Below are 15598 nucleotides of genomic sequence, written 5' to 3'. Positions count from 1 at the left end.
GAATTTATATTGGTGTCTTGTAGTATAGACTACAACACAGTATAATTGTTGAAAACTTGCAGGCCCCTGAATCTGGTGAGAATCAATGGTATGGCAGCAAGCTGTGCTTTCTGGTTAAGTTCTTCCAAAAGCATTTTTCTCGTTTATAAAAGTTAATAGTCTATATCAAGCCCGAAAATGTCAGTGACAACCGAGCACTTCAGCACTCTACTTGCTCTTCATTTTACTCAACTTAATTTTTCAACTGAGACGTGTTGTCACCAGATCTTTCAAGTTCTTATGAAATAATGTTTCATTTTTTTTTTTTTATTTGTTTTTTATCACATGTCCTTCTAAATATTGACTCTGACAGGCAAGACAGGCAAAAGGAAAAAATAAAGTACAGAGATAAGAGCAACAAGATCAACATACAGGGCTACACAAATTAAGTAGTCAATGTGCAATAACCTCTTATAAACAAACTTCTGAGTTTGTAGCCCCAAATTCAATAGGATAAGAAAACTACTAGTAATTCAAACAAAAATATGTACTGCATTACAGCTTTAATATGAAAACTGAGTCAATGCACCAGTTACAATTCTTTTGCTTCATGATCAAGTTTTATTACTCTATTTTGAAATACAGTAGCAATTTGTTTAAATGAAAAAATACAGTTCATCCGATATAAAAGTACCTCAGACACAATCAGATATAATCAGAAGAATTATGTAGGAAAGTATAAAAAAAATGTAACCTATACGTACACCTGAGAACTCTAATAAACTGATTTCTTTAGTAACAATCATTTATCAAAGTTCGATATCCCATTCATGAAAGTAACATTGCTGCTGCTATAGCACAAAAATACGTATAAGCAAGAGCACGAAAGTGTATTATGAACCAAACTTTATGTAAAAATAAATACTACTTACAACATATTTATCAAAACTAATACACAAAAACCAGAGGCACAAAAACAATACAGACTAAACACAACTTTGTCTTTTATCAAAACATGCATTCCAAGAGTGCTAAAACTACATAACTATTAAATTAACAGCAGGTTCCATGATCCTTTATAATAATTATAAAAGCTCCCAAAAGAAAATTGAGATTCTTTACATAGTAAATCAAGGAACTGCTACAGTTAATGGAAAAGCTACTATGTAAAATGTACAACTAAGTGAGCAGAGTAGCAGCACATGAGAGGAAACCCAGGTAAATTTTCATCCTAACAGAATATCCACGAGTACAGGAAAAACTGAGTAGCTCTACTAAGTATACAGTTAGTATACTCATTAGCTTCCTGTACTTTAATCCTATTCTTTGATAATAGTTCCCCATTTTCATGAAAAGTTCATAAGAAGATCTGGTGAAAACAAAAACATCACATTCTTTTACGTTCTTGTCCAACCTTAATCAAATACTGGCTGCCTAAAACCTGATTGCAAGAAATTTAGTATGTTCACATGAAAATAGGAAAGCAAGAAAAACAAGAGACACATTTAGTCACTCTGACAACCATTGAGGGTTGATTATAAAGCCATAAAAATAAACCCTGTAAGTTACAAACTAAAAGATGAAAACGCAGTATGGAAATACGTATTGGAGATATATTTCAAGATCATTGGAAATCTGACATATTCTGGCATTTTATCTCAAATCAAAACTCACTAACCAAAATATTTAGCTTTTACAAAATTTCTACACAATCTCAAAAATTTAATCTTAACATGGCAGGTGATTAGGTATAATCATACGAAGTTCCATGTTATCCAAAAAGTAGAAAAAATTACAAAATATTAATATTGCAAAAATTATATCTAATACATGAGAATCCTCCTAAAACTTTCCATTACATTTTCATCTACCAATTCCATGGCAAATGTATTTAAAAAATCTATAGATACTGGTTTTCAAATAAAAGTTAGCACCAACGTAATTTTTGTTTACAAAAATATGTACTGGGAGCCAACTTCAAAGCATTATCTAATTTACATAAAGTAAAAGATCAAGTCATTACAAATCAGTACAAGCATGTACAGTACATACAATGTACCCTACTAACCTCAAAAGACATATTTCTTACAACCATCATACAATGTCTACAAGAACACATTAAAAATTGTAGCACAAAAGCAAGCAAATTGATGAGCCTATTGAATGATCTGTCCACTCCAAGCTGCAACATACCAGGTATATAATGCTTTACTGCACTCACTTCCTTCTATAATTATTTCTTTTCAGTGTTCAATAGCAGAAAGGAAAAGAAAAGAAAAGAAAAAAAGAAGAAGTGTTTCTGACCATCACTTCTGACTACGAATTTAATTTCCTGTCCTGAGAATGAATAGTAGTTACGGGGTACTTAGATGAACACTGATATTATGCAAATTATCAAGTAATCCCAAACCAAATCCACCTACAACTGATTGCAATGTTTTCCAACAAATGTGGTACTTCAACATTGTCCAATGTATGTTTCGTCATAAGTAGCCCTGATTCCTTACATATCTACATATACATGTATAAATATTGCAAATAAGTTTAACTTGGAATTATCATTTTCTGAAAATTCAAGTACATAGTATACGTACTCTTCATGATAAGAGGCATCTTCCATATTTCAAATAATAAATCATGCAATAAGCTACCATTATTGTTACTATTGTTTTTATATTTTGCACCTTTCTTACAAACCATCTTGTCAAAGACTACAGCTAATGGAAAAAGCCACACTTAACACAAAACTTTCGTTTAAATTCTCAATCACTCTTATTTATTTGCAATTCTTCATTTTCTTATGGGCAGACTACTTCAACATATAAATCATGCTTTACTTTCCAAGGAAACTACAGTGATATTAATAGCTTTTATCCAATTACTTATGTTAATTTTATCAATTAAACTCCTTATTTTTTAACAAATTTGCTATTTTTCATTTTAATAATTATCAAAAACTCTCCTCAGATGATACAAAATTGGGTTTTCAAAATACCAACTGCAAAACCATGTTCAAATTATCTGACAAAACATTGGAATTATTTTTCTGCAGAAAAAAGTTGAGGCAAGACTGAAAAGTATTCGCTTTTTATTTAAAAGATTTGTTCGTTTTGATGTAAAACACAAACAGGGTCTATTGTGCAAAAAGAGAAAACTGTACAGGCTTAGTAAATCTTGAAAAAAAAAAAAGAGAAAATGCACATATATCATCACCTTACACAGATAATAAGGGAAGGCCATCACTAATCATAATTTGCTATGCAAAGGTAATTTGCTATTAAAAGTAATCTCTCCTAGCCATCAAATAAATACCCAAAATAATCTGATATTAAAAACCTTGTAAACTAAAGGTTGCTAGCAGACATTAGAGTAGTACATTCCAATTTAATTCCCAAGAAATATTGGGTTTTCTTTCATTCATTTAGAAAGATCAATGTACAATGCTGAAGTGGAAAAATATCAATAAAAATAACTATAACAATTCCTGGAAAATTGAAATACAGTACTTCTTACCCATAATACTCAGAAACAATCTTTCAGACAGAAATCATGAACATGCATATCTTCATGTGAGGATAGAAATGCTATGCTAGTGTTGCTGGAACCTCTTGGTATCTATTTCATTTACTGAAACCGCTATGGAAAACTCATTTTGAAAGATGAAGTACTTTATACGGGGATCATAATAATCATTATAAAGTAGTTTGACCAGACCACCAAGTCACACTTATATCTTCTACCTAAAGGAGCTGAACTAAACAAACTGTTCTTAAATAAGGGGTCAAAATTAGATTAAAATAGCTAAAGATACTGGGAAGCTATGTGGAAAATAAGTAAAAAGCAACTAGCAATAAAGCTGGGAGCTGAAGGGGTAATGCAAAGAATCTTTAGAGGTATATACACAGTGCTGCACGACACACTGTACTGTAAAAAGATATCCAAACAATTTCCAAGATGCCTCCTAACCTCTTATCTAAAAATACCTTTCAGTCTATAGGCTGTTTACCCACTTTTAAGGCAGACAAATATTTGTTCTGCCTGCTATCTCACTACCACAGGAGTCAGACAGTGCATTGTTCAAGCAGCTTATGCAATAACTATTTAAACATTTCCCTAACAAGCTAGCCCAATTCAAGGAAATGAAAAATATTAAAGGTACAGTATAACCACCTTATCTTTCTAGAATTTAGACCTAAAAAGAATATAAATTTCAACTGAATATGGTATTCTTATATACATAGAGCTGCAATCATAATTGCTATAAAAAAATGGGGGATACCAAATACTGTATACAGTACAAGTAATATTACACAGGGTATGTAAGTTCACAGCACAATCTAACATGCAAATACGTACGTAACACTTGCATAGCAAATTAATCTATGGAAATATAAATTCTGCAATGCCACTTAAAATTTTTTATACTATACACTAAATACTTCTGTACAAAGAAATATATATGTAGAGTACTAGATACTACGCATTGGAATTTTGTATTAAAGGCTAATGGGAGAGATCAAATATAAGATATGGAGCAATAACAATAATGGCGTCCCCAAACATCTCTCTTAAATATGACTTTGGAAGATTTTTTAAGGTGACTATTGTATCGCTGTAACTTTATAACAAAAAATTACTTATTTCCTAACAGACTGTTTGGCAAGAAACTAAGTATGTAAGCATGCTTATCAATACTCAAATAAACCATCTCATAAAATTCAGTATATAAAGTATATATACAACTCACCTAAGAACCTCCACCAATAAGTTATAAAACATAAGGAAAACCCCAAAAATATAGGGTCCATCTAGAACTTCTCATCAATCACACTGCATTTTTTTTCTCAGAACAATAGTAGTTAATTTGATGTGTGACACTAAACTTGAGTACAATACTGGAAACTAGTCACAGATTAAAATCATATTGCAAATGTTTATAGTAAAGTGCACATGCACAGACAACAGCACACTCCTAAAAGTACAGAAAAAGACAAGCACATGTAAAATATGAAAAAAAAAAAATTATATAAATACTGAAAATAGATCACTTATAAGTATCACAAGAACAGGCTTAATAAGAATATCTGTTCTAGACTTTGGTTCATAGGAATGCAAAAGTTTACCACTTCTTAGTGGCAAACCAACCCAAGTCACACACATTAACAACCCATAAGCAAATAAAATACAGTACTAATAATAAAAAGAAAAAAAAGGGCAATTATTCTTAGACTAGTCGTTACTGCCTTGTAAAATTTACAGTTGCAACGTTTGTTAAAAGAAAAACAACCCTTTGACTCAAAAGCATAACTGCTTTCTACAAAACCTATTCATTTACCTATTCTGTGATTTTCATTCCTCATACAGCCTTTAAACAATCAAGCCATTTCTACCGCCATTTTCTCTGGTTCCTTAAGCATTATAAAAAATAACTTTTATGTGCATCACAAAATCAAATAAGTAAAACATCATAAATGGTGCTTCAAACATTTGTAACAAATTAAAATTAAATTGAGATTAAAATAAAAATAAGTTCTCTTATAATTTTCAGCCTTTTGCAAGTCAACTTACAATTTTTAAGCTTCATCTCCTCAAGGTTACGTTTTCTAAAATTGACACATAACCATTCTGAAGGAAAAGAAATATTTGTGTAAAACACATTCTGGTAATAATCTGCGAGCACTTGAAGTGTTGCAAACACATTTAAGCTTGTGAAAGCAATCTCCATATATCACAATGCCAGATAACTGAGCAGCACTACATGAAGAATGGTTCTCTATGAATTTCATCCAAATCTTCGTGACGTACCAGCTACAAGAGTAAAAGCTGAGAAGGTATTTCAACATAAGCAGGTGTTACTTTTAAAGGCTCACCTGGCATACCCAAGGTGAATGTGATGATGAGCAGTGCAAACTGTGAAATAGTTAAATACTGCAAAATTTCTACTCAGGACAAGTACCAGGATTATCAGTAGGAGGATTATCCGAGGCTGGGGATGCTAATGTATCATCATTTAGTAGCAGTTTATCGCTCTCATGCAGAAGCTGTGTGAGAAGTTCAAAGACTGGCTCAAAGGCACGTCGGTAACCCTGCCACGTGAGGTGTAAATAATCATACATGTCCCGATGGTCTATAGTTCCATCCCCCAGCACCAAATCACGATTTATATTCACCACCTGTAAGAAATGAATGCAGATGACTTATGCTTGACAGATAAATGTGATGAAAAAAAAAAATATGCAAACATCAACAGGGATAACACATCATTATTCATGGATATCTGTCAAAAAATCTTTTAAAACCAAGGAAGCTCTCAGATACTTTCAATGATTTCTTGGTACAGCTCCTGTAGTCTATATTTCTACTTTAATTATTGTTATGAATTTTAGTACTAGAAACTGAAAAACTTGATTACTCTGCATTGTTTTATCCTGATAACTTTCAAATTGTTAATGAACCCCTTTGACTTTCCTATACCGTACTACTACTTTGGTGGACATTAGAGCTTCAAATTGGTAATAAGAATCCAAAAGTTATTTGATATTGAAGAATGGTCTGAAAATTCCTTTGATACAAAAGGATAGCCAAGTAGAGTATTACACTAAGTAATGCTTCAAGTCCAGTTGTGGAATGATCTTCATTACATTACTATCATTATTATTATTAATACTCAACACCATCACACATTCATGTGGAACAAGCTAAAAAGACAAGTAGCTTGCCAAGCAAGTTTCCAAAGAATACAACAACCACTCATGAAAAATGAGAAAAAGATAGGCAGGGCTACTGTAACCATCATAAAACTTTTTTACCTCAGCTTTTCCCTTTTCTGCCTGAACTCCATCACGACTAGTGGTTCAGCCTTTTTTCCATGGCTTCCCAAGCCTTCGTACTGGTCTTCGTTCTGCTACTTCTGTACTAACTGTCATCCAGACTAACTGTTCCTCACATGTCCTCATCACATATCCAAACCACTTAATGTTTTTTTCAGCCTTTTGATACCACATCTATCACCAAGTTCTAAATTCATCATACAATCTTCTAGTTATACTTCAGCCGTGAATCCAACGCTCCATTCTTTGTCACTGCCCCTGATTCTACTACATTATATAATTTGAAACTTATATATACTGAAAGTCCTTACTCTCTACTGATAGAACATTCTTATTTGCTCATAGTAAATGGTGAACCAATAACAGAAAAATACCTGTAGATACACACATATAAATACCATCAACATCACCACTAATGTCAAAAGTGTAATTAAAAAAAAAAAAAAATCTCTAATTTCTTTTTTGTGAATTTTGTCCAAATTCATATCCAGTAAGTGTTAATCTATATCCTTTCTCACAGCTCTGATTATTTCTATGTACTGGTCTTCCCGCTTCCAGATCTTCACTTTCCTGATTAAATGTTCTTCACCCCTTCTTATCACATGACTAAAATATCTCAATCTTGGAGATACCATCTGTGCTTTCCAGTCCCTGGCACCCTATCTTTCTGTAACTGCCTCATTTGTGTAATAATTGTAGTATAATTTTACTAAAAAACATTAAAGCAATGATGTATGTGAATTTAAATCAATAACATTACAGCTCTCTTAAACTTCAAGTAATCCCAAAGTATCTACATTTGCACACTAGTACTGTACTTGTTCCTGTTAATAATAACCATCAGTTGATTTACTGCACCTAAACCAGTAAGAATACTTAACCACCCAGTGGCCATTCTCTACAAATTTAATCCAAGTTTAAAAATGATAATCCCTTTGCATATGTCAACTGACAGAGACTTGAAATTTTTACATTATATGTAATGAGTAATTTCATATTTCATAGCTACATTGTACAGAAACAAGCAGAATAAAGGAATGATGCACAAATGTAGGTACAGTACTGCAACAAGTTACTCATCCTATGGCTAACTCAGCAACCATACCTACTATCTAACATAGTTTTGTTAACTTGAATGGTTTACTTATTCTACCAAATGCACATTAAGTTCATTTCAAATATCTCAGGGCCTAATTCTTACCAGAAACCTCTATGTGCATAAGAGCATACATACTTACCTTCCCCACTACTGCCACAGTATTTATGGTAACACAGAAAAATATACATGTATTCTTGATCATTTCACAAGTAATTTCAAAATTTCACATATACATTAAATAAGAAATAAAATTTTAAAAGTAAATAATTACTAAAAAACCTTCAAAACTAACCTGGCATAAATCAATTTTCCGAACAGCTTCTTTTATTAACCCATTAATTTCACTATTTTTCTCTCGAAGTGGGTTGGGCTTTTCTCCTCGAGGCAGTAAAGTCTAGAAAAAGTAATGAAAATATATGACTGACAGTAAAAATATTAATCATCGTTAATTACACCAGGTACCAATATCCTTACAAAATTGAATGAACATGGAGTCATTCAGAAAAGTGATCTATAAACTCCAATCAATCAAAATACAAAATAGTAATAATTATCTCTTAAAACATATCATTAATATTCATACCACAATTAACCAACAGTCATTATCGACAATTTCATGTGACATTTTCTCTTTGCTCGATACATTTGACTAAGTTCCTCCAAAGTCTTCAGTCTTGTGTACTTTCATGATTTAGATCTTCATAAATGCCATTTTCCATATCAATTCTGATACGGACTTCCATAAATACACGTACTTTCCTGCTGACTAACTGTTCCTTCCTCATCCTCATCACAGATCCAATTCACCTCAATTAATCAACATTCTTATTAGAAAATTCTGACAATTAAAAGTTTTGCATCAGTATACTGAAATTCCTAAGCCTATTATTATTATTATTATTACATAAACAGTTTAACAGACGATTGAGTTAGCATTCTTAGCTCTCAAAGGGCTGGCATTAAGTGTTTGCATCACATATTATTTAATATATACTACAACGTCTTGAAAATTTAATAATTAGGCAAACTGAAAATTATAAGAATTCTAATATTGTTAAGGATTTATTTTTAATGATGATAGGTGAGTGGGGAGGTTCCCCCATATATCAACAGCTGATTACCTTTACCTTGTTACCAAGTTTCACGACCAATTCCAGCATACACTGAGAAATACTCATACATTAAAGGAGATGGTTTGTATTCCTGTAGGAACACTTCATATACATCATTGGTTGAAATTGGAAAACCACTAGGCAAATGTTTGATTCTGAAAAATGATCTGTACTCTTGGCATTGAAGGATTTGGTCATGAGGGATATTCATCAAATACCCCTAGGTCAGACACGTACACCCAGTTTGAAAATGTGAAGATATTAGTACTCGAATGTGACATACTTGGAACGAAAAATACCAAAAGCCAGCAGGTGATTTATTTTCTAACTGCCAGATTTATTCTCCTGCAATGGCTTACATTTAAAGTAGATGATAAGTTTTAAAAATACAGGAAATACCTAACTGGAACTAGTATATTTTGATCATCATACAGACCACAGCTTTGACAGATTTGTCAGTATCTTCATTTCCTTTCATGTCTACCTGTGCAAGGGCCCAAATTATTTCAACTTTTGTAATGGTTTCATTCAATTTGTGAATAAAATCTTTAATCTGCTAAACAATTCAGTCTATGCAGCCTAAATTAACTAATCATGAATCTTTCAATAGTGATGACTTAAGCCTCAAAATATTAAACGTAATTTTCTAAATGTACATACATACATATTTCCTAGTGCACTTCAGTGGGGAGCTAAGAAATTAAACAAAGGAAGCCCTCTAGTTCTTACAAACAGGCAATTTTTCTTTATTTATAGCAAATAATTTCTATAATTATTATGACTCCATTAAACATTACCATACATGACATGCAAGCATGCTATGCCATTTAATATATGTATACTACATCACTTCCTTCCCATAATGCGAATAAATTTTGCCACCTGTGCTGCTTTACCCTTCACACTATGAATACATTGCTATGTGAGTACACTTTCAATTTCTTACCCTAAAAAACCTAAAATTCTTCATCTTTCATATCTATCTGTTTATACAGCATGTGATATTCACATAGTATTTGAAAGTAACTAATGACACTGCAATACATCTTTGGGATAAAAAAAGAAGAAGCACACAATGCTGTCAATATAGTCAATATACACACCACATCTGAGACAAATTAAAAATGTGAAAATAATCATGTCTGAAAAATAACAAATTAACACTGTAAGCCTTCAAGGCTAAGAAGCATTTCCTATCTTGAATATTCATCTAAATACCAAAAAACACTATTATCCTGCTTATCAATGATGTGCTCATTGCAGGTACACAATCCTAATTATATTTAATTTTGAATATTTATCCTGATCCCAGTATAATGCTAAACAGAAAAATAAAGTACAGAACATCAACTTACCAAAACAATGATATATGCCTGTGGTTGCTTTTCCCTTACTGTATGACATATTTCCATGATTCCCCCTGCAATTTCAGCTGCAGTATGTGAATGATTGTTGGTCCCTACAAGTACTACCACAGCCTGTTGAGACAAAGATCAAACAAAATGAATCAACAACAAACAAAATGTAGAGTATTACCACAAATGTATTTTAAGCAAACTCAAATTTTACTTACAAATTGATAGAAAGTTTACATTTGTAAATTTCCCACACTACAAACATAATCAAATAAATGCCAGTAAATAAATGCCAGTACCAAAATACTTCGGGAAACTTACAGCACTTGATGAAAATTAAAATAACCAACATGACAAAATTCAACACTGGTATAAGCACCTATAATAAAACAGCACTTGATGAAAATTAAAATAACCAACATGACAAAATTCAACACTGGTATAAGCACCTATAATAAAACAGCACTTGATAAAAATTAAAATAACCAACATGACAAAATTCAACACTGGTATAAGCACCTATAATAAAAGTTTAAATATACAGATTAAAGCATCTCACCTTGGGTTTAATACATTCTAATTCTCCATTTTTAAGTCGCCATAGCACATGCTGTGTCTGATCTCCACCAATTCCAAAATTAAGGCTATGCATTGGTGCAAACCACTTCTCCCATAAGTCTGTTGACTGTAAATTAGCAACTAACGAATCTCCTACAAACACTACATCCGGTTCCATTTCCCGAGCTTGACAGACAAATCTGTTGTGCTGAAAAGAAAAAATGTATATAAATAAAGAATTCAGCAAGTTTAATTTCTTCAGTTACTTATCCAAGAGTATCCCTGTAATAACAAAACTTAAAAAACACTCCAGGCCAGTTGAAGAAAGACCAAATGCATGAAAGGATTCATGCGTGGTCGATGACCACTCTCCACTTCATCTAAACCTTAGATCCCAGATGCCACAGATTCCTTGCATATACTTTTATTGTTTTGTTTAACTGGTTTCCAGCTGCCACCAGATGATTTATCCTATTGTTAAGACTGAAGGTTTGTTCCACATATGAACAAAGAATATACACACAAATTACAAAGTCATAACTTCTGACAGATAAGACCAATCAGGGTACACAAAAAGTAAGTCACTCTTGTATGATTATTGGATGCCAAACTGGTGTACAGTGCATGCAAATATGAAGATAACAGCTACTTTAATCTATTCTATTGCCATTCACGTAATTGTGCAGAATTTGGTGATGGGTGCACCCTCCAAAACATTGGTCTGAAAGTCTTGTAGGGGATTCCACCCACATATATGTACATATTGTGCAGTGTACTGTAATATGTACTGATGGTTCTTTGCCGTCTCTTTTAACCACCAGCTCCAGTGCTTTTTGTCTTTTATTTCTTGTCCACCACCTCTGACACTCTCACCTAACTGTTCATATCATATTCTTAAGACGTTTCCAAACAAATTTTACACTTCATCTCAAAACAAATCTATTGGGTGAGCTGTAAATGACTCTCTTGGTTTTGCTGTTTCTTCACAATAACTGCCTTAACCTTTCATATGTACTACTCTAGTGTTATATCTGACAACTCTTTGTGAGTGCTGGGATTAAAAGTTACCCTCTTTTTCAAGAAAAGAACTCTAAAGGCATCTTTACAAAACTTTCAGCTTGAAGCATTAAGTTTGGGGGGTTCCACAAAATTATATCCAAGAACTTTGGATGGGATCAAAAATTCACTGACAAACTTGAAGCCTAAGATGGCCAAGTTGGGACCATTGTGTGGCCATCATCACAGGGCCTATCAAGAAGTCATCAAAATTGCAAATGGTAAAATATCTAAGAGAAAAAACATTTGGACTGACATTCCCAATAACCACCACTAACCCATAAGTTCATTATGGTAAAGATGACTTTGCTTACTTTTATCTAGGGGTACTGGATCTGGAAGGAAGTGTACACCAGAGGCCTTCGTGAAAAATATCTGGTATAATTAAAACAGAACTAAAATAAAACAGTGAATTTGTAAATAACATGCAAAGGAAGTAACTTCATCGAGGCTGAAGAAGTGTGATCCAGCAAATATTTTTAGTAAAATGAATGTCATATCTGTAAGCATATCAAAGCTATGATGGGAAATAAATTTTTTCACTTCTGTTGCTGTGTTTCAGGCATATATTCTATTTATAAATACATGATTACCAAAAAATGAACCAAATTGACTATTAATACACACGCCTAATTCACTAACAATAAAGATCTGACATACGCCATCAGAAAAATCAAGGTTTTCTTAAGTAAACTAAACATGATGAGGCATCACTAGCTAGGTCTCTAGCATCTTTAGCCTCTTGGCTTCGAACTTTGGACCAAGTAACCAATAATTCATTGATTCATTCCCAAGAATCTACATCAAAAAGAGGTCTAAACTATTAACAGAAATGAACTTATCTAGGTTCTTCCAGAAATCACCAATTTATGTAAGTAATAAACATAGCTTTGACTGTACAAAATTACGAAACACTTATATGGCCTATACTAGAGATATATTTGCTACCTGGTACAAGATTTGTTGCTTGAGATGCCAAAAGATGCTTGACAACACCCTAACCTTAAAATACTAAGAGCCCTAGGCTTGCCCATATTAACTACAGCATTGTGCAATGAAAAGTAATGACTAATAAGCTAATAACTGAATATGCCCTGCCTATCAGTTGCCACGGTTTAAGAATTTGTAATAGCCTACAGCTATGAAACTTAAGTACTAACAACTTAGTCTAAGCCAAGCTAGGCTATTAGCTGACAACTGGCCATGGAACCAGGGTATTGTACATAGGCTAGGCATAAATTGTTGCTTTGAAAGATAAAAATATTTGGAAAATGCATAGCTACTCTAAAGGCAGATCACACTTTGGTTTAAACTAGCCTTGTCTAGCGCATCCTGAACCACTCCGAGTTGAGTGACTAAACTGCTTACCTAAACGCACAATACTCTTTATGTAGTATTCCTGCCTGATACCATTACAATCTATAGAATATATCCCGTTATTAATATGTAAACCATTTCACTTACAATTAGTTGTCTCTGGCCAAGTACAAGTTAATCATGACTGTGATTATTGATTATTTTTTGTGACATCGATCAAGTTTGTTACTATTGAATGAGACAACAAAAACAGTCTTTACCATGCAATAAATCACCCTAGTTAATAATTTATGCCTTAATCAGGAATATGACATCGTTTTTCTGGTCAGTTTTAAAGCATTATAAGAATACCATCCAATGTATTTGTTGAATGACAACCATAACACAGGTAGTAGGTATTACAATTAAGGCTCCCCGCCCAGGTGATTCCATTCACAGTTCCTCACCATACTTAGCCACCTTCCATCCCCCTGGACATCTTCTACGGGCGTGGGCACCGCTGCTGAGTTCATCTCTTGCCCCTGGACACGAGTATCCTATATCTTAACTCAAAATACACACAAAATGATGCTTTGACAGCTGGACTTCTCCAGAAACACAGCTCCAAGTCGAGGTCGTACTGGGGTCCGATGTGTAAACAAGAATCTGTCATATGGCGACTTGCTTCAGATTCTGTATTAAATCGTCTAGCAACGTCTGGCAGTCTATACCACCCTCTGTCAATTTACATTCTTATTTAGCAATCATTTTCCTCAAAAATTGGTCAGAATATTAATGGAATATAATAAACTTATCATTAACTGTTATAAAATATAAGTTGAAAGATATATAATTAGAGTAAAATAATATGGTTAATCCGATGCATGACAACTACGCTATACTTGCGTGTCACGTTCATTCTCATCTCTCGGACTAGCAGTTTTTCAATTCTTCATCTAGCAAAGTGACACCGGGATAGGATGTGTTCTATGCTATATTATGTACATTAAATAAACAAGTGAGATTTGTAGGGCTAAACTGCAAGCTGATGACCTCTCACAAATTATCAAAATTCTTCCACACTTCCATCTCCATAACACACACGTCAATGACCCGTGGCTAAAGTTTCTGATTTTTGTAACATTTTTGGGATAACTCGGTTAGTAACACGGAGGTTTTAGTCGTAGATATAGAGAGGCCCCTCTATAACTATGGTTTTAATAGTAAAAAATCACATTGCATCTAAGTGCAAAACTCTTACAATATCCTCTCTTTATCTAGTACTTTTAGTAAAATAATATAAGGAACAGTACGACCAGGAGACGATGATAATGAAGCCATCACGAGGCCTGTGATGAATAATTTAATCTACGAAGTGAGTCTTTTAGAAATGGTCACTTCTTGACGTTTTAGATTCCTAGAGGATAAATTTTAATTGTTAAAAGCAACAGTATATACAATCACCAATTACTTTACTTAAAGGCGAATAAAATGGAAATCTTGTGCCGTAGTAAATAATCGTTGAAAGCAGTGTTTTGTGGAAATATGTCTATGTATGCTACTAGATACCTTAAAATGTTACCAAATAAGATGAAATTACGTTGTTGTTGTTGTTGTTGTTATAATGTTGTAATTCAGAATTGTGCACAGATGGTAAAATTTCATTTAAAATGAAGCATTCACGGGAGTTACCCATGCCATCTTATGTGTAATTAGTGCACTCAACCTTGACATTAGTAATGCACAAAATAAGAACTCGATGGTCGTATTATTGTATTCTAAAGTTCATGCACATCTACATGATGTATTCATCAAAAGTCATAGCCCTCTCCCACTTGTTGTCTTGCCTCTTGTTAGCAAGATAATCACACTAAAATGACAGATTTAGTTACCCTGCAATACAGCTTTCAGATCATTATACACGATCTTAAGTCTTGTCAGTTAGATACTCGTGGTGAAATCAAAACTGAACAAAAAGGAAATCGAATAAGCGAGCCATCCAAAAAGAAAGGCAGAAGTTATGTTAACCTCTAAATACGAGTGATAAAATTCCACTCGTTTTACCCAGTGGTCTCTGAATACGGAAGATAGGATGAACGGATAATTGCTTTGTGTCATGAAAAGCAGGAACTTGTTTAAAAAGTCGTACTCGATTCATGCACTTCACTCAGTATTTATATCTTTTGAAGTATACTGACATAATTTGTGTATCTTTTTTTTTTTTTTTTTTTTTTTTTTTTTTTTTTTTTTTTTTTTTTTTTTTTTTTTTTTTTTTTTTTTTTTACCTTGGCATCGATGACCATAGCCACCATC

At 33.0% G+C, this 15598-nt stretch overlaps 1 protein-coding gene across 2 annotated transcripts; it reads right to left on the bottom strand.

The window, feature by feature from the left end:
* Positions 1 to 505: 505 nt before the first annotated feature.
* Positions 506 to 13980, bottom strand: LOC135207869 (platelet-activating factor acetylhydrolase IB subunit alpha2-like). 2 transcript variants are annotated; one of them, XM_064239755.1, is made up of 5 exons: positions 13753 to 13980; positions 10935 to 11141; positions 10376 to 10498; positions 8201 to 8302; positions 506 to 6152 (listed from the first exon to the last, which is right to left on the bottom strand). In XM_064239755.1, the coding sequence occupies exons 1-5, from the start codon at positions 13816 to 13818 to the stop codon at positions 5919 to 5921; spliced, it is 732 nt and encodes a 243-aa protein (XP_064095825.1). In that variant the 5' UTR covers positions 13819 to 13980; the 3' UTR covers positions 506 to 5918. The 2 variants fall into 2 exon arrangements, with proteins under 2 accessions (XP_064095825.1, XP_064095826.1); XM_064239756.1 differs by lacking the exon at positions 13753 to 13980 and adding an exon at positions 12304 to 12416.
* Positions 13981 to 15598: the final 1618 nt, after the last annotated feature.

Source organism: Macrobrachium nipponense, chromosome 34, assembly GCF_015104395.2.
Source record: "Macrobrachium nipponense isolate FS-2020 chromosome 34, ASM1510439v2, whole genome shotgun sequence".
NCBI classification, from domain to species: Eukaryota; Metazoa; Arthropoda; class Malacostraca; order Decapoda; family Palaemonidae; genus Macrobrachium; species Macrobrachium nipponense.
This window is presented reverse-complemented; position numbering and strand designations above follow the sequence as displayed.

Coding starts and splice junctions, on each gene's coding strand:
- LOC135207869 (XM_064239755.1), bottom strand. CDS start 13,818: ATGAACTCAGCAGCGGTGCCCACGCCCGTAGAAGATGTCCAGGGGGAT. Junction 11,142..13,752: donor ATGGAAGGTGGCTAAGTATG/GTGAGGAACTGT, acceptor TTTTCTTTTCAG/CACAACAGATTTGTCTGTCA. Junction 6,153..8,200: donor GGAAAATTGATTTATGCCAG/GTTAGTTTTGAA, acceptor CATTTCTTACAG/GTGGTGAATATAAATCGTGA.